Genomic DNA, 27,562 nt, shown 5'->3' with positions numbered 1-27,562 from the left:
AACCTCTCTGTTACCTCATCAAAAACAATTGAGTTGGTTAAACGCGATTTGCCTTTAACAAATCCGTGCTGGCTTTCCTTAATTTTGTCCTTGATCACTGTTTCTAAAAGCTTCCCCACTACCGAGGTTAAACTGACTGGCCTGTGGTTGCTGGGTTTATCTTTACACCCTTTTTCCAACAATGGTGTAACATTTGCAATTCTCCAGTCCTCTGGCAGCATGCCTGTATCCAAGGAGGATTGGAATATTATGGCCAGATTTCCGTCCTCAATTCCCTCAGCATCCTAGGATGCATCCCATCCGCTCCTGGTGATTTATCTACTTAAGTATATTATCTATTTAAGTACAGCCAGTCTGTCTAATACCTCTTCTTTATCATTTTTTATCCTATTAAGTGTCTCCACTACCTCCTCCTTCACTATGTCTATGGTAGCGCCCTCTTCCTTGGTGAAGACAGATGCAAAGTACTCATTTAGTACCTCAGCTATACCCTCTGCCTCCAGGCATAGGTCTCCTTTTTGGTCCCCAACCCCTCCTCCTACTACCCTTTTATTATTTATATGCTTATAGAAGACTTTTGGATGACCTTTTATGTTGGCTGCCATTCTATTCTCATACCCTCTATGTGCCCCTTTTAATTTATTTTTCACTTCTCCTCCGACCTTTCTATATATAGCCTTATTCTCGGATGTATTTGCAACATCTGTCATATGCGCTCTTTTTCTGCTTCATCATATTCTCTGTCTGTTTCGCCATCTAGGGAGCCCTGACTTTAGTTGCCTTGCCTTTCCTCCTTCTCTCTCCTCTCCCTCTTCTTGGTCAACCATTGGCTGGGCAGGCTGGATTTCTTGGGTGTCTAAAATAAGGAAGGCATAAGGGTAGGGTTGTGGTGAGGGGAGGGTGGGAAACCAAGAGATGCATGCTTACACCATGTGCAGCTTGTACATCAGAAGATATTGTGGGATAAGGGAGAAGTGGGATGTGAGAAGGAGGATAATGTATAAGGACACCGGCATTTGTATTCTTTCAGCCCCACTGCTGGCAAAAAAGGTTCAGCCATCCCCTGCCAAGAACGTCCAGGGGGCGAGGTAAAGTTAGAAATGTAAGGTGTGCCTCGTGATTGGTACAGATTGTTGGTGGGTGAGTGATGGGGATGAAGGTTATGCATTGAGCAGTGTGTCAGGCTAGTGGTGCAGTTGGTAGGAGATGGCTTTTGAAGATGCATTCACCGACCTTGACCACTCATCTAAGCTCATGAAACTTCTTTGGCCACTGGGTCAAGGTCCTGGCGGCGACAGCAATCTGGTCCAGTGATATCCTCGGTGATCTGGTCCCACACCCTTCTTTCTGGAGGCCTCCTGGCCACCTGTGGGTGGAGGACCTCTCTTCCAGTGTGTGGACCCCCTGCACAAAGCTGGATCGCTGTGTGAGACCCCGAGTGCCCTTTCTCTGGTCTGTTCAGGCATTTGGGTTAGTGCTGAAGCCCTTTTACCATTTTTTACATGCAGAAGGCAGCTCAGATTTAAGAGCTGAAGACTGCTTATTTTTGAATGATTTTTAATTTTTTTTTCAGAAGGCAGTTCATCTTTAAGGACTTGAGACTGCTTTCAAAATGGCAGCCTTGCTATAAGAAAAGGCAGCATTGCTCCAGGGACGCGCCATTCGGCGTCCTGCTGAGTGCACAGCCTGTAGCAGCGTGTTCATCGCTGGGCCTGTGCGCTGAAATCATTCAGATCAGCGGGCGGCACCTGCGATTTATAAACGGACGCGAGCAAATCCTGCCCCGCAGTGCCACCGACTGTTTTCGGGCCTTATTGAATTTCTAGCACCTGGTCTCCATATTATAAAAAGAATATAGAGGCACTGATGAAGGTGCAAAAACAACTTACGAGGGTGATCCAGAATTGAATGGTTATGACTATATGGAAAGACTGAACAGCTATGGCTCTTCTCTCATGAAAAGAGAAGGCTGAGGGGGGACCTAACAGAGGTGTTCAAAATTATCAAGGAGTTTAATAGGATAGAGGTAGAAAAAAAATTCCACTTATGGGGAGTCCAAAACTAGGGGCATAAATACAAGACAGTTGCTAATAAATCCAATAAGGAATTCAGGAGGAACTTCTTTATCCAAAAAGTGGTAAGAATGTGGAACATGTTACCACAGGGAGTGGTTGAGGCGAATAGCCTTGATGCACTTAAGAGGAAGCTGGAAAGGCACATGAGGGAGAAAGGAATAGAAGACTATGCTGATAGTGTTAGATGAAGTAAGGTGGGAGGAGGCTCATGTCGATCATAAACAACAGCATGGAGCAGGAATGCTGAATTGCCTGTTTCTGTGTTCTAATTTCTATGTAATTTGTAATAACACTAAACACTGGCTGTGAATTTCCGTGGTCTTCCTTGTAACTTCGCCAGAGGTGTGGTAGAAACCCAGCTTACATGTGCAGGCAGGTTTTCCCATTTTTTAAAATGTTTTCTCCACCGCAACCCATGGGGCGGAGATACCGGAGAAACTCAGCTGATAGAATTTTTTTTTGGTCGGGGCTGCAGTGGGTTGGCCACCGCGAGCAGCCATCAGCACCGCGCTGGTGCGTCACAACATCCCTCCCCTTCAGTTAAAAGGGAGGGCCGCTGCGAGCTCTGCAACAAGTTCAGTTATCCCCACTGGGCCACCAGGGAGGGTTTCAGCTGTGCCAGTGCCCTTTAAGGGCAGAAGCGATGACCAGCCACACACAGCTCCCCGCTGGGGAACGCTGTCAGTGGCACTGACCGGCAGTGGCGCTGCTCCCATGGGGAAATACCGTGCGGGGTCATTTCCCGGGGGGGGGGCGGAAAGTGGGTCGCTGCACGTCGGTGTGGGGTCGGCGCGTGCCCGACATGACGGGAAAACGGGTAGAGCGGAAACCCACTCCTGCCCGGGGGCAATTTCGATCCATCCATCTGTCCCCGGTCAGTAAGGCCACTCTGCTCCATTCCCGCCTCTTAGAAGCTGTAATGAAGCTTATGGAGGGGGCAATTTCAGCTCGTGTCTATTTGGTACCCTCTGTAGTTTACATGCTAATGTAGTGATGGACCCACCAAAACGGTATTTTATTTTTATATATTTTAATACCGCCTTTGCTCATGGCTCATTCACGTAAGGCCAACCACAGCAATAAATCTAAAACAATCTGATTGCTTAGTTTCCAAAACATGGCTGACCTCACACTTTCCTAAACTGAACTCCATCTGCCACTGTTTTGCCCACTCATTTAATCTGTCTATGTCCCTTTCTATCTGAGAGGTGTTCAAAATTATCAAGGAGTTTGATAGGATAGAGGTAGAGAGAGGCGGGAGTCGAGAGAGGCAGCGGCCTATAAAAGGCTCAGCAGTCCGGGGAGCGTCGAGAGAGGCGGGAGTCGAGAGAGGCAGCGGCCTATAAAAGGCTCAGCAGTCCGGGGAGCGTTGAGAGAGGCGGGAGTCGAGAGAGGCGTACCGGTGCAGCTCCAGCTGGGAGAGAAGGCAAAAAAGGCAAAAAAGAAGTAGAAAGAAATCAAAAGGTGACGTCACAGCCAACGTGGTAAGTGATTGGCTGCTGATTGGTGAGTAGTTTTTCTTTTTCTTCATTAGTCAGTAACTTTTAACATTGTTGTCGCCAATTTAAGTGTATCTAAGGGTTAAGTCATGGCAGGACAGCTCGGTCACGTGATATGCTCCTCCTGTACCATGTGGGAACTTGGGGACAACACCAGTGTCCCTGACAACTACATGTGCGGGAAGTGTATCCACCTCCGGCTCCTGACGGTCCGCGTTGCGGAGTTGGAGCTGAGGGTGGATTCACTCTGGAGCATCCACGATGCTGAGAATGACGTGAGTAGCACGTGGAGCGAGTTGGTCTTACCGCAGGAGAAGGGTCCACAGCCAGCGAGGGAATGGAAGACCAGCAGGAAGAGTAGTGCAAGGAAGGTAGTGCAGGGGTCCCCTGTGGTCATCCCACTGCAAAACAGATACACTGCTTTGAGTACTGTTGAGGGGGATGACTCATCAGGAGAGGGCAGCAGCAGCCAAGTTCATGGCACCGTGGCTGGCTCTGTTGCACAGGAGGGCAGGAAAAAGAGTGGGGGAGCGATAGTGATAGGGGATTCAATTGTAAGGGGAATAGATAGGCGTTTCTGCGGCCGCAACCGAGACTCCAGGATGGTATGTTGCCTCCCTGGTGCAAGGGTCAAGGATGTCTCGGAGCGGGTGCAGGACATTCTAAAAAGGGAGGGAGAACAGCCAGTTGTCGTGGTGCACGTTGGTACCAACGACATAGGTAAAAAAAGGGATGAGGTCCTACGAAATGAATTTAAGGAGCTAGGAGCTAAATTAAAAAGTAGGACCTCAAAAGTAGTAATCTCGGGATTGCTACCAGTGCCACGTGCTAGTCAGAGTAGGAATCGCAGGATAGCTCAGATGAATACGTGGCTTAAGCAATGGTGCAGCAGGGAGGGATTCAAATTCCTGGGGCATTGGAACCGGTTCTGGGGGAGGTGGGACCAGTACAATCCGGACGGTCTGCACCTGGGCAGAATCGGAACCAATGTCCTCGGGGGAGTGTTTGCTAGTGCTGTTGGGGAGGAGTTAAACTAATATGGCAGGGGGATGGGAACCAATGCAGGGAGATAGAGGGAAACAAAAAGGAGGCAAAAGCAAAAGACAGAAAGGAGATGAGGAAAAGTGGAGGGCAGAGAAACCCAAGGCAAAGAACAAAAAGGACCATTGTACAGCAAAATTCTAAAAGGACAGAGGGTGTTAAAAAAACAAGCCTAAAGGCTTTGTGTCTTAATGCAAGGAGTATCCGCAATAAAGTGGATGAATTAACTGTGCAAATAGATGTTAACAAATATGATGTGATTGGGATTACGGAGACGTGGCTCCAGGATGATCAGGGCTGGGAACTCAACATCCAGGGGTATTCAACATTCAGGAAGGATAGAATAAAAGGAAAAGGAGGTGGGGTAGCATTGCTGGTTAAGGAGGAGATTAAGGCAATAGTTAGGAAGGACATTAGCTTGGATGATGTGGAATCTATATGGGTAGAGCTACAGAACACCAAAGGGCAAAAAACGTTAGTGGGAGTTGTGTACAGACCTCCAAACAGTAGTAGTGATGTTGGGGAGGGCATCAAACAGGAAATTAGGTGTGCATGCAATAAAGGTGCAGCAGTTATAATGGGTGACTTTAATATGCACATAGATTGGGCTAACCAAACTGGAAGCAATACAGTGGAGGAGGATTTCCTGGAGTGCATAAGGGATGGTTTTTTAGACCAATATGTCGAGGAACCAACTAGGGGGGAGGCCATCTTAGACTGGGTGTTGTGTAATGAGAGAGGATTAATTAGCAATCTCGTTGTGCGAGGCCCCTTGGGGAAGAGTGACCATAATATGGTGGAATTCTGCATTAGGATGGAGAATGAAACAGTTAATTCAGAGACCATGGTCCAGAACTTAAAGAAGGCTAACTTTGAAGGTATGAGGCGTGAATTGGCTAGGATGGATTGGCGAATGATACTTAAGGGGTTGACTGTGGATGGGCAATGGCAGACATTTAGAGACCGCATGGATGAACTACAACAATTGTACATTCCTGTCTGGCGTAAAAATAAAAAAGGGAAGGTGGCTCAACCGTGGCTATCAAGGGAAATCAGGGATAGTATTAAAGCAAAGGAAGTGGCATACAAATTGGCCAGAAATAGCAGCGAACCTGGGGACTGGGAGAAATTTAGAACTCAGCAGAGGAGGACAAAGGGTTTGATTAGGGCAGGGAAAATGGAGTATGAGAAGAAGCTTGCAGGGAACATTAAGACGGATTGCAAAACTTTCTATAGATATGTAAAGAGAAAAAGATTAGTAAAGACAAACGTAGGTCCCCTGCAGTCAGAATCAGGGGAAGTCATAACGGGGAACAAAGAAATGGCGGACCAATTGAACAAGTACTTTGGTTCGGTATTCACAAAGGAGGACACAAACAACCTTCCGGTTATAAAAGGGGTCGGGGGGTCTAGTAGGGAGGAGGAACTGAGGGAAATCCTTATTAGCCGGGAAATTGTGTTGGGGAAATTGATGGGATTGAAGCCGATAAATCCCCAGGGCCTGATGGACTGCATCCCAGAGTACTTAAGGAGGTGGCCTTGGAAATAGTGGATGCATTGACAGTCATTTTCCAACATTCCATTGACTCTGGATCAGTTCCTATAGGGTGGAGGGTAGCCAATGTAACCCCACTTTTTAAAAAAGGACAGAGAAAACAGGGAATTATAGACCGGTCAGCCTGATATCGGTAGTGGGTAAAATGATGGAATCAATTATTAAGGATGTCATAGCAGTGCATTTGGAAAGAGGTGACATGATAGGTCCAAGTCAGCATGGATTTGTGAAAGGGAAATCATGCTTGGCAAATCTTCTGGAATTTTTTGAGTGGACAAGGGAGAACCAGTTGATGTGGTATATTTGGACTTTCAGAAGGCGTTCGACAAGGTCTCACACAAGAGATTGATGTGCAAAGTTAGAGCACATGGGATTGGGGGTAGTGTGCTGACATGGATTGAGAACTGGTTGTCAGACAGGAAGCAAAGAGTCGGAGTAAATGGGTACTTTTCAGAATGGCAGGCAGTGACTAGTGGGGTACCGCAAGGTTCTGTGCTGGGGCCCCAGCTGTTTACACTGTACATTAATGATTTAGATGAGGGGATTAAATGTAGTATCTCCAAATTTGCGGATGACACTAAGTTGGGTGGCAGTGTGAGCTGCGAGGAGGATGCTGTGAGGCTGCAGAGCAACTTGGATAGGTTAGGTGAGTGGGCAAATGCATGGCAGATGAAGTATAATGTGGATAAATGTGAGGTTATCCACTTTGGTGGTAAAAACAGAGAGACAGACTATTATCTGAATGGTGACAGATTAGGAAAAGGGGAGGTGCAAAGAGACCTGGGTGTCGTGGTACATCAGTCATTGAAGGTTGGCATGCAGGTGCAGCAGGCGGTTAAGAAAGCAAATGGCATGTTGGCCTTCATAGCAAGGGGATTTGAGTACAGGGGCAGGGAGGTGTTGCTACAGTTGTACAGGGCATTGGTGAGGCCACACCTGGAGTATTGTGTACAGTTTTGGTCTCCTAACCTGAGGAAGGACATTCTTGCTATTGAGGGAGTGCAGCGAAGGTTCACCAGACTGATTCCCGGGATGGCGGGACTGACCTATCAAGAAAGACTGGATCAACTGGGCTTGTATTCATTGGAGTTCAGAAGAATGAGAGGGGACCTCATAGAAACATTTAAAATTCTGACGGGGTTAGACAGGTTAGATGCAGGAAGAATGTTCCCAATGTTGGGGAAGTCCAGAACCAGAGGTCACAGTCTAAGGATAAGGGGTAAGCCATTTAGGACCGAGATGCGGAGGAACTTCTTCACCCAGAGAGTGGTGAACCTGTGGAATTCTCTACCACAGAAAGTTGTTGAGGCCAATTCACTAAATATATTCAAAAAGGAGTTAGATGAGGTCCTTACTACTCGGGGGATCAAGGGGTATGGCGAGAAAGCAGGAATGGGGTACTGAAGTTGAATGTTCAGCCATGAACTCATTGAATGGCGGTGCAGGCTAGAAGGGCCGAATGGCCTACTCCTGCACCTATTTTCTATGTTTCTATGTTTCTATGTTTCATGGGGAAAATGTTTTTGGTTGTAGTAGACGTCTACTCCAAATGGATCGAGTGTGACATTTTAAATTCAAGCACATCCTCTGCCACGGTAGAAAGTCTACGGCCAATGTTCGCCGCCCACGGTCTACCGGACATCTTGGTCAGCGACAATGGCCTGTGCTTCACAAGCACTGAATTTCAGGACTTCATGGCAGTCAATGGAATTAACCATGTTAGAACGGCACCGTTCAAGCCGGCCTCAAACGGCCAGGCAGAACGAGCAGTGCAGATAATCAAACAGGGGATGCTCAGAATCTAAGAGGGTTCCCTGCAAAGCCACTTATCACACCTCCTGTTGGCCTACAGATCCTGACCACACTCGCTCACAGGGGTTCCACCCACAGAGCTGCTAATGAAAAGGACACTCAAAACCCGTTCCTGCCCCTCGCCCTTCTCCTCCCTCTATCCCGTTCCTCCCCCTCGCCCCTCTCCTCCCCCTGCCCCCTCTCCTCCCTCTCATCCCGTTCCTCCCTGTCACCCCTCTCCTCCCCCCTCTCCTCTCCCTCGCCCCTCTCCTCCCCCTCGCCCATCTCTTCCCTCTCGCCCCCTCCTCCCCCTCGCCCCTCTCCTCCCCCTGCCCCCTCTCCTCCCTCTCATCCCGTTCCTCCCTGTCACCCCTCTCCTACCCCCTCTCCTCTCCCTCGCCCCTCTCCTCCCCCTCGCCCATCTCTTCCCTCTCGCCCCCTCCTCCCCCTCGCCCCTCTCCTCCCTCTCATCCCGTTCTTCCCTCTCATCCCGTTCCTCCCCCTCGCCCCTCTCCTCCCCCTCGCCCCTCTCCTCCTCCTCGCCCCTCTCCCCCTCCTCGCCTCTCTCCTCCCCCTCGCCCCTCTCCACCCCCTCGCCCCTCTCCCCCTCCTCGCCTCTCTCCCCCTCCTCGCCTCTCTCCTCCCCCTCGCCCCTCTCCTCTCCCTCGCCCCTCTCCCCCTCCTCGCCTCTCTCCCCCTCCTCGCCCCTCTCCTCCCCCTCGCCCCTCTCCCCCTCCTCGCCTCTCTCCCCCTCCTCGCCTCTCTCCTCCCCCTCGCCCCTCTCCTCCCCCTCGCCCCTCCCTCTTGTCTACTTCCTCCCTCTCGTCATTCTCGTCTCTTTCCTTTCTCTTTCCCTTCTGTTTTTCTCATCTCGTTACCTTTTCTCTATTTCACAGTACCAAAAGCAATCTTCAAATGCAGTTTCACAGGAAGCGGCACTAAGCAAAGCAACAAGGGCTTTCCTTTAAACACAACAGGACGGTGAGGGAACCTCAGGTCACTGTGACTAACTGCTGGTATCTCTGTCAGTGGAAAGAGTAGTTTGATACAACATACAAATATACACAAATGGAGGACAGGAAAAGACCCACTGGTCCATCTAGCCTGTCCCATAGGACAGAGTTGCTTCTAATAAGAATTCTAACTACACTCCAATGAATAAAATTAACTTTCATTCTAAATAGTGATTGTCAACATAGGGGAGAAAGGCCAGGCAATGTGGAGATTCAAAACTGCTACATAACCACTGGAATTAAGAAGAGAAAGGACACTCTTGTTTGTCTCTAAAACAGATTTCTAAATCAAAGAATCCAGACTCATTAGTGAAATGTATTACACAGAGCTTCATGAAGAATGTGCTACGTGTTTCAATTGGAACCTTTATGGGCTGTGAAACTAACCTAGACTAGTCTGGAAAAATGACATCTCCACGCTTCTTGAGATCACTCAACTGCTGTAGTCAATGAGTGACGTAAGTTTGGCCATCTGGGTCGATGTGAAAAGGAGCAAATTTGGCTTAATTTGTAATTTCATGTACCTATGACATTTCATGCCAAATTCAGGACAGCTTTGTACTGTGGGCCCATATCTACTGCAATTGCACTGCCCAAACTCATTTCAAAATGGCCCATCCCCGCAGAGGAAAACAATATCCCAGCATTCATGTAGGGAAGAACACAAGTCCCTCAGTGCATGCTGAACAACCTTCTCCATATCCTGCAAAGTGTGCAGTTTGTGCCTCTGTCTGCACACAGCACAGTTTCCATATCTTATCACATGGAGTGGATTTTAACCCTACCAGCCCAGCGGGAGGGAGGCAAGGGGTTGACTTGACCGGGTGACTTGATGGTCGATTTCCAAAATGGATCCCGCTGTTTCCAAATTTTGCTGAACCTTCTGGACAGGCGGCTATGCCAGCCGCTCCTTGCCAGTGAAGTCCGACTTTAAATTTGCAGATCGGGGCTTGATGATCGTAACGGGCCCCGACTGCGATTTTAACTCTGGCTTGAGTGGCAGAACTGCTGCAGCTTTCCCCCAGGCTGAACCTGGCCAGAAGAGTATCATGGTGTGAAGATTCCCCTGAAAGGGAAGTGTTTCACCTTTCTTTGTGGAGCCACGAGAAGCCGGAGGTGTTTCTCCAGGCCCCACAAGGAAAGTTTAGGCCTTCCCTGCCCCAGAACGCCCTTCTATAAGCCGACGGGTGGCCCATGGGCCGGCTGGTTTTCCGCAGTCCAGCAGCTAATTCCTGCCCATTCTGGGCGGAAGGTGGACTTGCGATATATCAATGAGTCTCGAGGGGGTGAAATCACAGAGTCTCATGTCGTCACCTGGCTGATTAGAAACTGAGTCCTGCAGTTTCCTGCCAGGAGTTTAAAAAGAATCAACCCTACTGTAATGTGTTTACTTCATGGGTTCTTTGCTGAAGAATTCTTAACAACACATTGCTATTAAGAATTAGTTGGTTTATTAGCAAAGGTTTAACAATCACACTGCACATTACCAGTTCATCCACCATGCTCACAACCACCTGCCTCATTATGCATTCCCTGAACCCAACTGGCTGGGGTTTTATTGAGTCTTGTGATCATCACGTGACTGACTAAGCCACTCTCAACTCAACAGCTCTACAACTATTTTGTTGTACCTGTAAATCAACTTTAAATTTAAATCATTAAATTTAAATCAAGTGCCCCACCGACAAATTAAACAAATGTACTTTTAACAATATGGTTCAAATTAAAATTTGGTTGCCGAGGGTGATGATGCACTCCAGTCCCTCCGGCACCCACCTCTCGTGGAAGGCCACGAGCGTACCGGTGAACATCACGTGCTCCATCACCAGGGACACCTTGGCTCGGACGTAACCATGGAAGAGAGGCAGGCAGTCAGGCTGAACGGCCCCCTCGATCGCCCGCTGCCTGGACTGGCTGATGGCCCCCTTGGCCATGCCCAGGAGCAGTCCTTCGAGAAGGCCTTCCAACCTGCTCGTTCCCCCCCGTACAGGGTGCCCAAAGATCAGGAGTGTGGGACTGAAGTGCAACCAGAATTTGGAAGAGGGGCTCCAACCTCGCACATTCGCCATAAATGTGGAACACGGACTCCTCCAGACCGCAGAAATTGCAGGCGGCCTGGAAGCCCATGAACCAACTTAAAAACTTATTGCACGGGACTGCTCCATGCAATACCCTTCAGGCCAAATCCCCAATAAATAGAGGAAGGACTCCCGTGTAGAGAGCACTCCATTGGGGACCCCCTCCTCATTCGGATGGCAAGATGGTGCGCCATGGCATGTCCGGACGACAGACCAGGGTGACAATGTGGAGAATATGGAAGAGCAGCCCGTACAGGAATCCCCTCCGCGTAGAACTGAAAGGCACGGAAGGGATTTCCCGGAGGAGGCTCAAGTTGTGAGGCGCCGGCTCCCGAGGGAGGTTTCGGGGCTTGGCGCTGATGAGGAATTCCGTCTGGATGGGATCAGTTCTGACGGGATCGCCCCACCTGCTTGAGCCTCCTTGACACACCTAACAGAGTCAGGGCCCAGAGTTGTTTTTAGCGACTCGATGGCATTGGCCGCGCGCTGGACATCGGCCCAGGATAGGCGCCGTGCCAGCTCCTCTGGCACCATCCAGCCCGCTCCTCCGCCATCGAATAGGTCCCTGACCCTGGTCTCCTTGCCAAACACAGCCCTCTCGTCCGCCTGCCACCTAAAACCGCGGTCGTGGGGGTATGGATTCCTGAGCAGCGGCTCCTGAAGGACAGCCGCCACTTCAGACAGGAACTACGCTTGGTGGCGACTCTGTTCCAGACCCTGATGAGTTCCTGGTAAAAGACAGGCAGCCCCCCCATGGTGGTCCTAACACCCCCCCAGGCTCACAAGCAGGAGCTACCTGTCATAATTGAGGCAGTACTGCTGGCGAAAGAAATACGTTGCGAGCACACCATCCAGGAGGGTGCTCGACGTACAGGTATCTCTGCAGGATCTGAAGCATACTCACAGGTGCATATATTACACCTACATTTATGTTGTCATGCTTGGTAATTGATGAACAGCTGGTGTCTTTAGTGGAGCACAGCGATCTCTGAACGTTGCTCACATTTGGTAGTCTAGTTGGGAAGAAGGGCGGTTCTTCCAGCTGGGACAGTGGAGAGGGCTACAAGCATGTTCACTGGTACGCTAGTGGAAGAATACATCTATCCTTGTGACATGGGTTGCTAATTGATTGGGAGGTAGGACACAGAATAGGGATAAAGGGAACGTTCTCTGATTGGCGGGATGTGACACGTGGTGGATCCCAAGGATCTATATACTAGGGCCTCAGCTTTTCAACGCATTTATCAATGTCTTCGCTAAAGGAATAGTGTTGTATATCCATGTATGCTGATGACACCAAGTTAGGAGCTCTATAGATGGAAACAGAAAGTTGCAAAGGGACCTAAGCAGATTACATGTAGACAAACAGTGGCAGACGGAGTTCAACATAGGGAAGTGTGAGGTCATCCACTTTGGATCTGAGAAAGAAATAGTGGAATATTTTCTTAATGGTGAGAAATTAGGAACTGTGGAGGAGCTAAAGGATTTGGGTGTCCATGTACAGAAATCATTAAAAACTAGTAGACAGGTACAAAAAGTAATCAACAGGCTCATGGAATCTTGGCCTTTATCGCAAGGGGACTGGAGTACAAAGGGGAGGAAGTGGTGTGTCAGTTGTGTAGAGCCTTTTTCAGACCCCATCTACAGTACTGTGTTCAGTCCTGCCCACCACACCTCAGGAAGGATATGCTGGCCTTGGAGGGGGTGCAGTGCAGATTCACTGGAGTTATACTGGAGCTTAAAGGGTTAAATTATGAGGGCAAGTTGCACAGATTTGGCTTGTACTCCCTCAAGTACAAAAGATTGAGGGGTGATCTGATCGAGGTGTTTAAAATGATAAAGTGATTCGATAGGGTGGACACAGAGAAACCATTTCCTCTGATGGGGGAATCCAGAACAAGAGGACATAATGTTAAAATTAGAGCTAGGCCTGTTAGGAGTGAAATCAGGAAGCACTTTTTCCACACAAAGTGTAATGGAAATCTGGAACTCTCTCTCCCTGAAAATGCTGTGGATGCTGGGACAATTGGAACTTTCAAGATTGGGGTAGATCGTTTTTGTTGGGTAAGATTAGCAAGGAGGCAGTTAAATGGAGTTAAGGTACAGCTCAGCCATGATCTAGTGGAGTGGAGGAACAGGCCTGAGGGCTGAATAGCTGACTCCTGCTCCTATACTCCTAAGTACCAAAGGATGTTGATCAATTAATTGGGGTTGAAATTTGTCTATGCTAATAGCACAAACGGGCTGGTAGCAAACCGACAGCCTAATTTTACAGTGTGCATGATTTTCTCTGTGATAAAAGTGAAACTAAACCATCACAATAGTGGCTATCCTTCATTTTCATTTTAGACCTAAAAGAAAAGAGAAGTAGAGTATCCGGGGGTGAGGAGGTAAAATATCCTTGGTCATCAGCTTATTTAGCAGCACTCAATCTTTTCCTTATTGGTTCGATGGCTCATGCGCTTCATGAACACTGCCAATTTCCTGGCAGAGCGAATGCACCAGCTACGCATGGCTACTCTCTCGAACTTCCTTAATTTAGTCACCATATAAAGGAACAGGAGTGACTAGCTGGAGATGAACACTGTCAATAATACACAGTACACTTTATTTAACTTTTCCATTTCAAAAAGCGAAAGGAGCAGCAGAGTTCACTCCACTCCAGTCCAATTTAAACTTCATTCCAAGTGAATTTGGTGCGGGGTTTACACAACCTATTCAGCCACAGTACTCAAGCGATGATTCACTCCAGCGCTGTGTAACGGGCGAGAAATGGTTGTCACACCGATCTCACTCGCTGTAATTGAAAGGCCCGAGGACGGTCCTAAATTCATCCTTGAGCCTCATTGGAATCAATCTGGTGAGCTGTGAGCATAAATCGGGGGCCTCGACTCAGTTCTGCCGGCTCAGACTCAGAGCTGGCCAGCAGATAAAGTTCAAGGGTGATATGGGGGGAATAGGAGACGTAAGAACATGAGAAATAGGAGCAGGAATGGTTATATGGCCCCTCGAGCCTGCTCCGCCATTTAATACGATCATGGCTGATCTGATCATGGACTCAGGTCCACTTCCCTGCCTGCTCTCCATAACCCCTTATTCCCTTATCGTTTAAGAAACTGTCTATTTCTGTCTTAAATTTATTCAATGTCCCAGCTTCCACAGCTCTCTGAGGCAGCGAATTCCACAGATCCACAACCCACTGAGAGAAGAAATTTCTCCTCACCTCAGTTTTAAATGGGCAGCCCTTTATTCTAAGATTATGCTCTCTAGTTCTAATCTCCCCTATCAGTGGAAACATCCTCTCTGCATCCACCCTGTCAAGCCCTCTCATAATCGTATACGTTTCGATAAGATCTCCTCTCATTCTTCTGAATGCCAATGAATAGAGGCCCAACCTACTCAATCTTTCCTCATAAGTCAACCCCCTCATCTCCGGAATCCACCTAGTGAACCTTCTCTGAACTGCTTCCAAGGCAAGTATATCCTTTCGTAAATATGGAAACCAAAACTGTACGCAGTATTCCAGGTGTGGCCTCACCAATACCCTGTATAGCTGTAGCAAGAAGACTTCCCTGCTTTTATGCTCCAGCCCTTTGCAATAAAGGCCAAGATTCCATTGGCCTTCCTGATCATTTGCTGTACCTGCATACTAACCTTTTGTGTTTCATGCACAAGTATCCCCCAGGTCCCGCTGTACTGCAGCACTTTGCAATCTTTCTCCATTTAAATAATAACCTGCTCTTTGATTTTTCGGCCAAAGTGCATGACCTCACATTTTCCAACATTATACTCCATCTGCCAAATTTTTGACCACTCACTGAACCTATCTATGTCCTTTTGCAGATTTTTTGTGTCCTCCTCACACACTGCTTTTCCTCCCATCTTTGTATCGTCAGCAAACTTGGTGGAACAGTGCGTGCGTTGGCAGCGGCCTGCCGTATTAAAGTGCAGTCAGAGGGACCATTCCTGCCCCTCCTGGCTCCACACTGACACAAGTTAAAAGAAACATACCTGCCAGTTTCTTTTGCGGCCTCATTAAGGACCAATGGCTCGGCTGCTGTAGTAGCGCAGCGCACATCCCTCCTGGTTTAAATTAATTTCCCTGTAATACAGGATGCCGATTTCAATATTAAACTGAAAGCTGCACTGATTTCAGGCGAGTATCAGGGCTGCCTAAAAAAACAGCCCTGACAAAATTAGTGTCACCACAAACACATGCGCAAACAGGGCATGGGTCGACGCTGTGCTAAATCCGTCATCATTATGCCCATTTCACACCCATAAATCAGCTGCACTGATGTTGAATTCCTGCCCCACAGTTTCTTCTGTTTTTCAGGAAATGTAGTTACAAAACTTCATTATCAGTATTGCCAAATCTCACAATTTCACCACAAAACACACGATTTTGGAGTGAATAGAAGGCCTAAATTGCAGGATTCTTTTTTGCAAAACAAATATGTAGACTTGCACGTGCGCGAAAATGACACTATCTGAACCATCTTCTACAGGAGGTGTTCTAGGGAAAGGTATTGTATATAGATGTTCCAGGGAAATATATTTTCTGTAGGAGATGTTCCAGGGAAAGATATTTTCTGTGAGATTTTCTAGTGAAAGATCATTTCGATAGAAGGTATTCTAGGGAAAAATATTTGCTATAGGAAGTGTTCAGAGCAACATAATTTCTATAGGAAGTGTTCTAGCTAAATATATATTTTTTAGGAGATGTTCTTGGAAAGATATTTTCTACAGGTGTTGTTCCAGGGAAACAAAATCTATAGGAGATGTTCTATGGAAATATGTTTTCCATAGGTGTCCCAAGGAAATATGTTTTCTAAAGGAGGTGTTACAGGGAAAAATATTTTCCAAATGAGATGTTCCAGGGAAATTTATTTTCTATAGGAATTGTTCTAAGGAAATATATTTTCCATAGGTGTCCCAGGGAAATATTTTTTCTATAGGAGGTGTTGCAGGGAAATATATTTTCTAGAGGAGATGCTCTGGGGAAAGATATTTTGTATAGGAAGCATACTAGCGAAAGATATTTTCTACAGGTGCTCTCGGGAAATATGATTTCTGTAGGTGTTGTTCCAGGAAGAAATATTTGTGAAAGGAGGTGCTCTAAGGAAATAAATTCTCTTTAGATGATGCTCTAAGGAAAGATATTTTCTGTGATGTTCTAGTGAAGGATACTTTCTATAGGAGGTGTTACAGGGAAATATATTTTTATTAGGAGTGGGCTCCTGGGAAAGTTATTTTATGCAGGAGGTGTTCCAGGGAAAATATTTTCTATAGGAGGTTTTAGAGGGAAAGATATTTTCGACAAGAGGTTTTCCAGGGAATTGTATTTGCTACAGGAGGTGTTCCAGGGAATTATATTTGCTATAGAGATGTTCTAGGGAAAGATATTTTCTACAGGCGGTGCTCTATGGAAACGTATTTTCTTAAGGAGGTGTTCTGAGAGATATTCTAATGGCAATAGAAAAAGTGATGCGGTCATCAGTAAGACAGAAATGGAATACATGTGGATAGAAATAAAGGAATATAAAGGATCAATCACACTAAGAGGGGTAGTCTACAGATCACCTAATAGTGGAAGGGAGGTGGAGGAGAAATATGCAAACAAATAAGAGAAATGAGTAAAAAAACATAGAATAATCATGGGGGATTACAACAAACCCAAAATTAATTACCAGAAGAGATAGTTATAGGGGATAAGGGAATGGAGTTCCTACAATATGCACGACTTGTTTCTAACCCATTATGTAAGAAGCCTGACAAGAGAGGATTCTCTGCTGTATTTAGTATTGGGGAATGAACCAGAGCAAGTAATGAGAAGTAAAAGTAGGCAAACATTTAGGCAATAGTGACCATAATATAATACAGTTTAAAATTCTAATTGATAAGAATATAATCATGACAAAGACCAGGATAATATATTGCAGAAAAGCTAATTTTTAGGGGCTGGGTATAGAATTTGGGAAAATAAAATGGACAACAATATTGGCAAACAATGATGTAGGACAGCAATGGGAAACATTGAGTAAAGGTGTTCGATAGAGTCCAGGAAAAAATATATTTCACTAAAAATATATTCCATTCAAACGAAACACTAATGAGACACCACAGACACAGAATAAAGACATAAGGAGGTAAGGAAAGAGTCGTACACTAAGTACATGGACAACAGGGGACAGCAAGACAAGGGAGAATACAAAGAGATTAGGAGAAAAGTTAAAAAACGTATTTTTTTAAGAAGGTTTTCCAGGGAAAGATATTTGCCTTAGGAGATGTTGCAGGAGAATATATTTCTATAGGTGTTCTTATGAAATTTATTTTCTATGGAAGGTGATGGAGGGAAATATATTTTATATACGATGTTATACAGGGAAATATATTTTCTATAGTTATTCGACGGGAATATATTCACTATCGGTGGCATTCCATGGACAATGTTTTATACAGGATGTGTTCCAAGAAAATGTACTTGCCATAGGAGGTGGTCTATATTTTCAAAAGATGTTCCCAGTAGATATATTTTTACAGGGGGTGTTCCAGGAAAATATATTTTCTACAGGGGGTGTTATAGGGAAATATATTTCCTATAGAAGGTGTTCCAGGGAAAATATTTTCTGTAGGTGTTCCAGGAAATATAATTTCTATAGGAGGTGTTCCAGGAAATATAATTTCTATAGGAGGTGTTCCAGGAAATATATTTTCCAAAGATTGTGTTTGAGGGAAATATATTTTCTTCAGTGTTCCAGGGAAATATATTTTCTATAAGAGGTGTTCTTATGAAATATATTTTCTATAGAGTGTGGTTGAGGGGAATATATTTCATGTGAGAACTGGTCTAGGGAAATATATTTTTATAGGGATGTTCCAGGGTAGAATATTTGCTATAGGAAATGTTTTAGGGAAATATATTTTCTATAGAGTGTGGTTAAGGGCAATATGTTTTCTACGAGTTGTTCTAGGGAAAGCTATTTTCTATAGGAAGTGTTACAGGGAAATATATTTTATAAGGGGTGGTCCAATAAATATATTTTCTATAGGAGTGTTCCAGGGAAGTTTATTTTCCATAGGAGGTGTTCTAGGGAAAGATGTTTTATATGGGTGTTGTTCCAGGAAAATGTATTTTCTATGGAATGTGGTCGAGGGAATTATATTTTATATGTGAGATACTCTAAGGAAATATATTTTCTATAGGGTGTATTATATGCACATATGTATTCTGTAGGAAGTGTTCCGGAGAAATACATTTTCTATGGATGTTCCAGGGAAATATGTTTTCTATAGGTGGTGTTCTAGGGAAATGTATTTTATAAGTGTTCTATGAAAGATATGATCAGTAGTAGATCTGTTTTTATCAATGTCCTTTTTTGTAACTATCTAAAATGAAACTTTCAATTAATGTTTCAGAACATATAATTTACCATTGTTCCCTACGAAACATAGATAGGGCTGATATTTTGAGAGCTCCAAAAAGCAAAAATGATTAAATAATAACTGCAGCATTGAACATATAAAGACATGTCTTACAATTATAGGTTAACGAAACACTTAAGTGAGTAATCACACCTACTAGAACACAGAAATAAATTCATTTATACCAGACAAGTAACGTTTATTGTAATGGTTTCTGCCAGAACTATTTTCTCAGCAAATGTGTAGCAAGACCATTGACATTCGCAGTAAGTGTTTGGCATTCATGACAACAGCAGAACCTTATATGTTTAAAGCATTTTCACACTGCAACATCCAGACTCAAACATCGTCAATGATACAGGCACCTCTTTATGGATTATCACTAACTTGTTCTCTTCTTACTCTATAAATGTTTGAAAGAAAGAAGACTTGCATTTAGATAGCGTATTTCAAGGCCTCAAGATGTCCGAAAGTTCTTTTTACCCAATGAAGTATTTTGAAGTGTAGTTACTATTGTAGAGTAGGAAACACGCAACCAATTTGTGCAAAGCAAAGTCCCACAAACAGAAATATGATAATAACAAAATAATCTGTTTTATTGATGTTGGCTGAGAGGATAAATAATGGCCGGAACACTGGGGAGAACTCCCCTGCTCTTTTTGGAAATAGTGCCATAGGATCTGTTGGGGGCCTTTGTTTAACATCTCATCCAAAAGACAGCACCTCCAACAGTGCAGCACTCTCTCACTACAGCACTGGAATATCAACCTGAATTTCACATTGGTCCCTGGAGTTACAATGCAAGTCCAATGGGTGCTGGCGGAAATCAATTTAAAGACAAGTTAGAAATATACAATCAAGTCTAGAGGTTACAAAGGCAGGGATGAGGGCTTCAGCAGTGGTTGAGCTGAGGCAAGGGCGGAGACGGGCGATATTATGGAGGTGGAAATAGGCGGTCTTAGTTATATTGCACAAATGTGGTTGAAAGCTCATTTCAGGTTCAAATGTGACAGCCAGATTCAGCCTGACAGAAGTTGGGGTGAGGGACCGAAAACAATGGCTTCGGTCTTCCCAATATTTAATTGGAGAAAATTTCTGCTCATCCAGAACTGGATGTCGGACAAGCAATCTGACAATTTAGAGACTGTGGAAAGGTCGAGAGAAGTGGTAGCAAGGTAGAGATAGGTGTCATCAGTGTACATGTGGAAACTGACGCTGTGTTTTCAGATGAAGTCACCAAGGGATAACATGAGAGGTAGGTGAGAAATAGGAGGGGGCTAAGGATAGATCCTTGGGGGGACACCAGAGGTAATGATGTAGGGATGGGAAGAGAAGCCATTGCAGGTGGTTCTCTAGCTACGATTAGAGAGATAAGAATGGAACCGGGCAAGTGCAGTCCCACCCAGCTGGATGACGGTGAAGAGGCGTTGGAGATGGATAGAATGGTCAACCATGTCAAAGGCTGCAGGTAAGTCAAGAAGGATGAGGAGGGATAGTTTGCCTTTGTCACAGTCACTAGGGGTGTCATTTGTGACTTTGATGAGAGCCGTTTCGTTACAGTGGCAGGCGCGGAAACCGGATTGGAGGGATTCAAACATATGGTTGCGGGAAAGATGGGTATGGATTTGGGAGGCGACAGCATGTTCAAGGACTTGGGAGAGGAAAGTGAGGTTGGAGATGGGGTGATAGTTTGGAAGGACGGAGGGGTCAAGGGTTGCTTTTCTGAGGAGAAGGGTGATGACGGCAGATTTGAGGGAGAGGGGGACAGTGCCTTATTTACCTTTAACAATGTCAGCTAACATGGGAGCCAGAAAAGGAAATTGGATGGTCAGCAGTTTATTGGGAATAGGGTCAAGGGAGCAAGAAGTGGGTCTCGTGGACAGGATGAGCTCGGAGAGGTCATGAGGGGAGATTGGAGAGAAACTGGAGAAAGGTGTGAGGTCAGAGCTAGGGCAGGGGGGATCTTTAAAGGAACTTTGGCCCGGTGGGCTGGGGAAGGAAGGGAAGAGGCAGATGAACGGATGGTTTCAATGATAGAAACAAAGAAGTCCATAAGCTCCTCACACTTATTGTCAGAGGTGAGGGTGGAGACTGGAAAGAGGCATTTAAGAAGACGGTTAGCAGTGGAGAATAGAAGCTGGGGTTTATCTTGCATTCCATAATGATTCTGTAATGGTGAGCAATTTTGGCAGATGAGAGCAGGACCCGATAATGCTTTATGTGGTCTAGCCAGATCTGGTGGTGAATGGCTAAACCATTTGTTCGCCATATCCGTTCAAGTTTCTTGGACTTAAGGGAGTGAAGATGTGGGCTGTACCAGGAAGAATCACGCGGGTGAGAGAGTCATTGTTTTAATAGGGACCAGGACATCAAAGGTTGTGGTGAGGATGTTATGGTGAATGGAGGCCCAAGGTTGGACATTTGGGAGATAAGGCTGGGAGTGGGGAGGAGGGGGGTGGAACGGGGTTGTGGGTGGAGAGCGATACGAGGAAGTGGTCAGAGATGATCTTATCTGCGATTGACATGACGGGAATAGCGAGGCCACGAGAGATGGCGGAGGTCGAGGGGGTGGCGGTGAATATGGGTTGGGGAGTTTACATGGAGAGAGATATTAAGGGAGGACAGGAGGCTAGTGAACTCAGAGGAGAGAGAGCATGATGCATTGAGATGGAGGTTGAAATCACCGAGGATGAGAAGTCGTTTGGTGCAGAGGCTGAGGGAGAAGAGCAGTGAAGAAATATCAGGAATAACATTTTTATAGTACGTGGGTGGGCGATAGAGAGTGAGAATTTTAAATGAGAGGTGAGAGGGGTGGAATACGGTGAGATGCTCAAAGGAGGAGAAAGTGCCAGAGGAGTAGGGAAACAGACCAAGGTGTGATTTGCTGATGAGAGCCACAATGGTGGTCTGAGCGGGGCAAGTGGTGGAAGGTATAGCCAGGCAGGGAGGCTTCATTTAAGGGTAAGGTGTCATCACCCCTCAACCAGATTTCCGTCAGGGCCATGATGTCGATGTAATCATCCACGATCAGCTCATGGATGGCAAGGGCCTTGTTCACAAGCGAACGGACATTCTGCAGGGAGATGTGGAGAGGGTTGGTGATGGTTGCCCACTCCCTGCATCCACAGGGTCAATGCTGGGGGCGGGGGGGGGGGGGGGGGGGGGCGTGAGTTGGACGGGGAGGAGATTGGCGAGATTAGCCCCCAGTGGGCGCACAGGGCGGGAAGGTCGGCAAGAGAGTAGGATATGAGAGTTGGGGTTGCTGCTCGTAAGGAGGCAGCGACGAGTGCCTCAATGAGCCCTTCATAGGATGCCAAGAATGGCACAGGGGGAAGCTGTAGGCTGATCTAAGAGGGAGTCAAGTCTTGTCAGTCACACATGGCCCAGAGTGTTTAAATATTGTACTTCATTGGCTGTAAAGCACTTTGGGATGTCCGGAGGTCGTGAAAGGCGCTATATAAATGCAAGTTCTTTCCTTATATGTGACTCGCACATGTGATTTTTCCCACACTTTCAATCCAAACCCTGTAACCTCGATTTGCATTTACAGTTGGATCATCCCAGAAGCTGCCGTCGCAAGACAAGCCAATCGCCGCACCAGTCCTGGATGCAAGGTATCCAGTACAAATGATGAGCTCTGTCGAGCCCGTGTGGTGGCTGGTGTGCAACGGTCACCACACGTTAAAAAATGCACGCACAGGCATCTTCCATCCCTGGAGTTCAGGACTGGAATATCGGCTCTTTCAATGAAATATCTGCGAGTTCATCCCGTTTGGTGTGGAAGCAAGTCATCCTAGTTCGAGGGACAGCTTATGATGGATGATGAGATATCAGATCACATTAACAACCTGCATCAAACCAGCTCACAAACACGCAGAAGTTAACTCTCCAAAATACGTCAGCAAGTTTACCGTAATATTCTAACCGCATACAGACCTGGATGTAAAACTTGCATTCATTTCGCGGTTAGTGTTTTTATTTTGCCATTCTGTCCCCGTGGCTGTTGTAATAGCTCTCCCCTTCGCCCCCAGCAAGTATAAAAGGAATCTCCTGCCTATCCCTGTACTTGCCGGTTCTGTTCTTCTCACGCTGCCAACATCTTTAAAAGACGTCTGACCATTTACTTATCAACCTTAACGACTGCATCCCTCGACTTTCATTAAGCTGAATCAAATTTCATCTATTTTTTTGCAGCTTTGACAATCTCTCAATTCTTTATAACCAGTCTATGAATTCTAGCTCGGAGCCCGCTGATCAGTATCTTTGCTCGTCCCTGTGTCCAGGAGGATTTATTTGTTGGGCGATTCTCCCCCCCGCCCCCAGGTGTTCAATGAAATTGCCCCTGAAACCGATAAGGGGCTAAGGGCAGTCTGCTACACACCTACCCAGTAACAGGTTGCTTGTTCCACACCGAATTGCTGCCACAAAGAGGAATAAAGGCTCCATTCGCCCGCATGAGCATCACCCCACCTCGTTCTGAAACTGAAAGTGACTGCTCGCTGTTAGCGCAGCAAACAAGAAACTTGCTCGCCTCTTGTTTCCAAGAAATCACGTGGCTCCGGGCGGCAATATTTGAAAGGAGAAAATATTTGAAGGGCGGAATACAAGGAACTTCAAACAATAACCACGCGAACTGCACGCTCCTTGAATAACACCATGGACACCTCACTCATTGCAAGCCCTTCCACTGAGAGGCACCTTATTACCCGCAATGAAAGCAAGTGCCGCGGCCCAGAGAGAAATTCCAATAATAAGACAACGTCGGGTTACCTTGTGGAGTTCTAGTCATGTGTGTGAAATCATGTCTGCACGCTTTTCCACCTTACAAGCCGTTTGGTCTCGATATTTGCCGAGAAGAAGGTGCCTGAAGTTATTACAGTGCCAATAAAATCTTTATACAGGTAGTGGGAATCCTGGAAAAAACAATCACATGTCATCTTTCCTTTCATCATCTATTGTATGTCCACGCGTACAAAGTACATGCAGATATGTTTAGCAGCTCACCTTGTTATTTTGTTGATCGATTTAGTTCCCTCTTCATACAAGATAGTTAATATGTACGGTAGTGTCCTGGTTCGGTTACTGGACTAGTAGAATCATTGAATCATACAACACAGAAAGGACTATCCAATTAGGCCCACACCCCATCTCTTTCCCCATATCCCTGGAAATTTCCCCCTCAAGTGTTTATTCAATTCCTTTTTGAAAGTTATTATTGAATGTGCTTCCACCGCCCTCTCAGATAGTGCTTTGCAGATCACAACAACTCGCTGTGTTAACAACAAATCCTCATGTTGCCTCCTGTTCTTTTGTTAATTATCTTAAATCTGTGCCCTCTGACCACCAATCCTATTGCCACTGGAACAGTTTCTGCGTATTTACTCTAACAAAACCCTTCGTGATTTTGCATATCTCTGTCAAATCTCCGCTTAGCCTTCTCTGCTCTAAGGAGAATAATCCCAGCTTCTCTAGTCTCTGAAGTCCTGCATCCCTGGTACCATTCTAGTAAATCTCCTCTGCACCCTCTCCAAGGCCTTGACATATTTTTTAAAGTGTGGTGCCCTGAATTGGCCACAATACTCCAGCTAGGGCCTACCAGTGTTTTATAAAGATTTAGCATAACTTCCTTGCTTTTGTTCTCTATGCCTTTATTTAAAAAGCCAATGATCCTGAATGCCTTTTTAGCAGCATTTAGTTTCGTACTTTTTCAAGTTTTGCATCATCTGCACACTTTGAATTTATGCCCTGTATACCCAAGTCCGGGTCATTTATATATATATCAAAAAATGCAGTGGTCCCAACACGGAACCCTGGGGAACACCACTGTATCCTTCCCTCCAGTCTGAAAAACAACTATTCACCGCGACAGGGTATTCCAAAAGCAAAATACTGCGGACGCTGTAAATCGGAAATAAAAATAAAAAATACTGGAAATGCTGCCTGACCTGCTGAGCTTTCTGTCCCTTAGCCAATTTCTTATCCTCACAGTCACTGCCCCTTTAATACCATGGGCTTCAATATTGCTAACAAGTCTATTATGTGGTACTTTATCAAATGCCTTTTGAAAGTCCATATACACAACATAAACTGCACTACTCTGATTAACCCTCTCCGTTACTTCATCGAAGAATTCAATCAAGTTAATCAAATACAATTTGCCTTTAATAAATCTGCGCTGGTTTCCATTTATTAACCCATAATTTTCTTAGTGCCAATTAATTTTGTCCTGGATTTTTGTCTCTCGTTTTCCCATCACAGATGTTGGCTGACTGGCCTGTAGTTGCTGGGTTTACCTCTCCCATTTTTTGAATAGGGGTGTAACATTTGTAATCCTCCATTCCTCTGGCACTACTCCCTGTTTCTAAGGAGGATTGGGAGATTGTGGACAGAGCCTCTGCATTCTCCACCCTTACTTTCCTCAGCAACCTAGGATGCATCTCATCCAGACCAGGTGATTTTCCTACTTTGACGCTGGCAACCTTTTAAGTAGCTACTCTATCTATCCTTTAACCTATCCAATTTCTCTGCTACCTCATCCTTTACTGTGACATTGCATCTGTCTTCACTAAAGAAGAGGATGCTGCCAAAGTATTTATTTAGTACCTCAGCCATGCCCGTTTCACTCCCTCCACCACCGCACCGTCTACAAGATGCACTGCAGCAACGTGCCAAGACTTTTTTGGCAGCACCTCCCAAACGCACGGCCTCTATCACCCAGAAGGACAAGAGCAGTAGGCTCATGGAAATACCATCATCTGCAAGTTCCCCTCCAAGTCACACACCATCCTGACTTGGAAATATATTGCCGTTCCTTCATCATCGCTGGGCAAAATCCTGGAACTGACTCCCTAACAGCACTGTGGGAGTATCTTCACCACGCAGACTTCAGTGGTTCAAGAAGTCAATTCACTACCACCTTCTCAAGGGCTATTAGGGATGGGCAATAATGCTAGCCCTGCCAGTGACGCCTACATTCCAGGAATGAATTTTTAAAAAGTCACTCCTCAGTCTTCTCTTTTCTAGAGAATAAAGCCGCAGCCTGTGCAATTTTTCCTGATAGGTATAATCTCTCAGATCTGGTACCATACTGGAAAATCTTTTTTGCACCTTCTCCAGTGCCTCTATATCCTTTTTATAGTACCCTGTATGGAGACCAGAATTGTTCACAGTTCTCCAAGTGTGGTCTAACCAAGGTTAAATCAAAGCCCCTGTCTACCCTCTCAGGTGGATGCAAAGAATGACATGGCACTATTTGAAGAACAGGGGAGTTCCCTCAATGTCCTGGCCAAAATGTATTTCTCAATCAACATCACTAAAACAGATGATCGGATCAATTACTTCAAAATTACTTAATTGGCTGTTACGTGCTTTGGGATGACCTGTGGTCAGGAGAGGCACTATGTAAATGCATGGTTCTTTCTTTTACTAGTTTTCTAGGTTGTCATGTACGTCATAGGTTCTCAACCGAGAGCCCACGGCCTTTTATGGGTCCGTGAGAAGCTTTCAATGCATCCACCAGAGGATGGCCTGTTTCTCAGAGCAGGGCCTATCTGGGAAAATCTTGAGGGAGGGGGTCCTTGGTCGGGCTAAAGGACCGATCCTGGGAGGTTGCAGACGGACAGGGATAGAGCATATCAGTGGCCTGTGGAATGGTGTAGATGTATGCAGCCTGGGTCTGTGGGGTGGGCGGAGGTACAGTGCAGACTTGGCTGGGGTGTGAGGATTCCTGGCTGCCCTGGGGTGGCTGACTAGCTTCATTGGGCTGGTTGTTGGTTACCGAATTTGGGCCCCAGGCCCCGGCTTGGTAATCTCCTGAAACGATTACTGGGAGGCTCTGCTCAGCAGTGCAGCCGCTCCTTGGCCTGTCCGGAGGTGCCAGCTCCGCAGTGTTACCAGAATCTTCCGCTGTCATTGAAGCCCAGTAACTGAATGTGTGGCTGGAACTCGAAACCGCCCCCCCCCCCGTCCCCTCCCACGGACTGTGGAGCAAACTGCCCCCCCTCCCCCACACAGACTGTGGAACAAACTGTCCCCCTCCCCACAGACTTTGGGACAAACTGCGCCCCCTCCACGGATGGTGGTACAAATCCCCCCCCCCCCCCCCCGCTCCACCCCCACAATTTTTATACAGTAAAACTACTTATCTTGTGTTACAGGGGGTCCATGGATTGTTTATAACATGGGAGGGGGGCCTCAGAAGCAAAAGGGTTGAGAACCCCTGGTGTATGTGATAGCCTTTCATTCGTTTGTATGGTAGTAGCAAAGCAAATCTAATGTCAACACCTAAACCAGATATCCAGGCCAAAAGCTTCCTGTCCAACAGTGTGGATATCTTGTAGGCTGCCTGTGAATTTCCTCTGAGGTCAGTGCTCAGTGATGTGCTCCAGGGTCTGATTAGGAGCTCCACAGTTGCATGATGGTGATGCTTTAATCTTCCATCTATGGAGAATGTGACAGCATCTACCACGACCAGTTCTGAGCTGGTTGATGGTTGTCCACGATATGTATGTCATCGTGTAAGTTTAGCCTATTACTGCAGCGTGGGCATGAAGGAAAATCACACTGCATCTAGATTATATAGTACCCTGAACACTGCATTCATCTGAACTCACTGAAGGGCAGCTACAGATTACTGTATATACAGTTCCCATTCAGATTATAGAGAGCACCCCGCAGCAGACAATATTCATCTTGCAGTTTTCTGTGCCTTTTGATAAAACACATTAAAAGGCCTGGATTTTGCAGTAGAAGTAACAGTGAGGCTGTCGGTGCTCACCGTTATTAAAGTGTAAATTGGACAGCAACTTCCGGTGACCAGAGATGCTCAGTTAAATTTGCCCTGCCCACAAATGACAACATTTGTGGCTGTGACAAAGGCAAACTATCCCTCCTGATCCTTCTTGACTTGTCTGCAACCTTTGACACAGTTGAGCACTCCATCCTCCTTCAACACCTCTCCACCATCATCTAGCTGGGTGGGACTGCACTCTCTGGGTTCCAATCTTATCTAGCTAATCGTAGACAGAGAATCACCTGCAATGGCTTCTCTTCCTGCTCCTGCATCATTATCTCTGGTGTTCCCCAA

At 46.1% G+C, this 27,562-nt stretch overlaps 1 protein-coding gene across 6 annotated transcripts in view; it reads right to left on the bottom strand.

The window, feature by feature from the left end:
* nlrc5 (NLR family, CARD domain containing 5) overlaps positions 1 to 22,937 on the bottom strand; it is a 198,200-nt gene extending 175,263 nt beyond the window's left edge. For 5 of the 6 annotated variants that reach the window (XM_070896896.1, XM_070896890.1, XM_070896892.1 and 2 more), the window contains exon 1: positions 22,863 to 22,937. In XM_070896896.1, the coding sequence (XP_070752997.1) occupies positions 22,863 to 22,933 (71 nt within the window). In that variant the 5' untranslated portion in view covers positions 22,934 to 22,937. Of the gene's footprint in view, positions 1 to 15,063; positions 15,126 to 22,862 lie in introns of those variants that run through there. The other variant, XM_070896891.1, reaches the window with a different exon arrangement.
* Between the last annotated feature and the right edge of the window lie 4,625 nt (positions 22,938 to 27,562).

Source organism: Pristiophorus japonicus, chromosome 13 (genome assembly GCF_044704955.1).
Source record: "Pristiophorus japonicus isolate sPriJap1 chromosome 13, sPriJap1.hap1, whole genome shotgun sequence".
Classification (NCBI taxonomy): domain Eukaryota; kingdom Metazoa; phylum Chordata; class Chondrichthyes; family Pristiophoridae; genus Pristiophorus; species Pristiophorus japonicus.
This window is presented reverse-complemented; position numbering and strand designations above follow the sequence as displayed.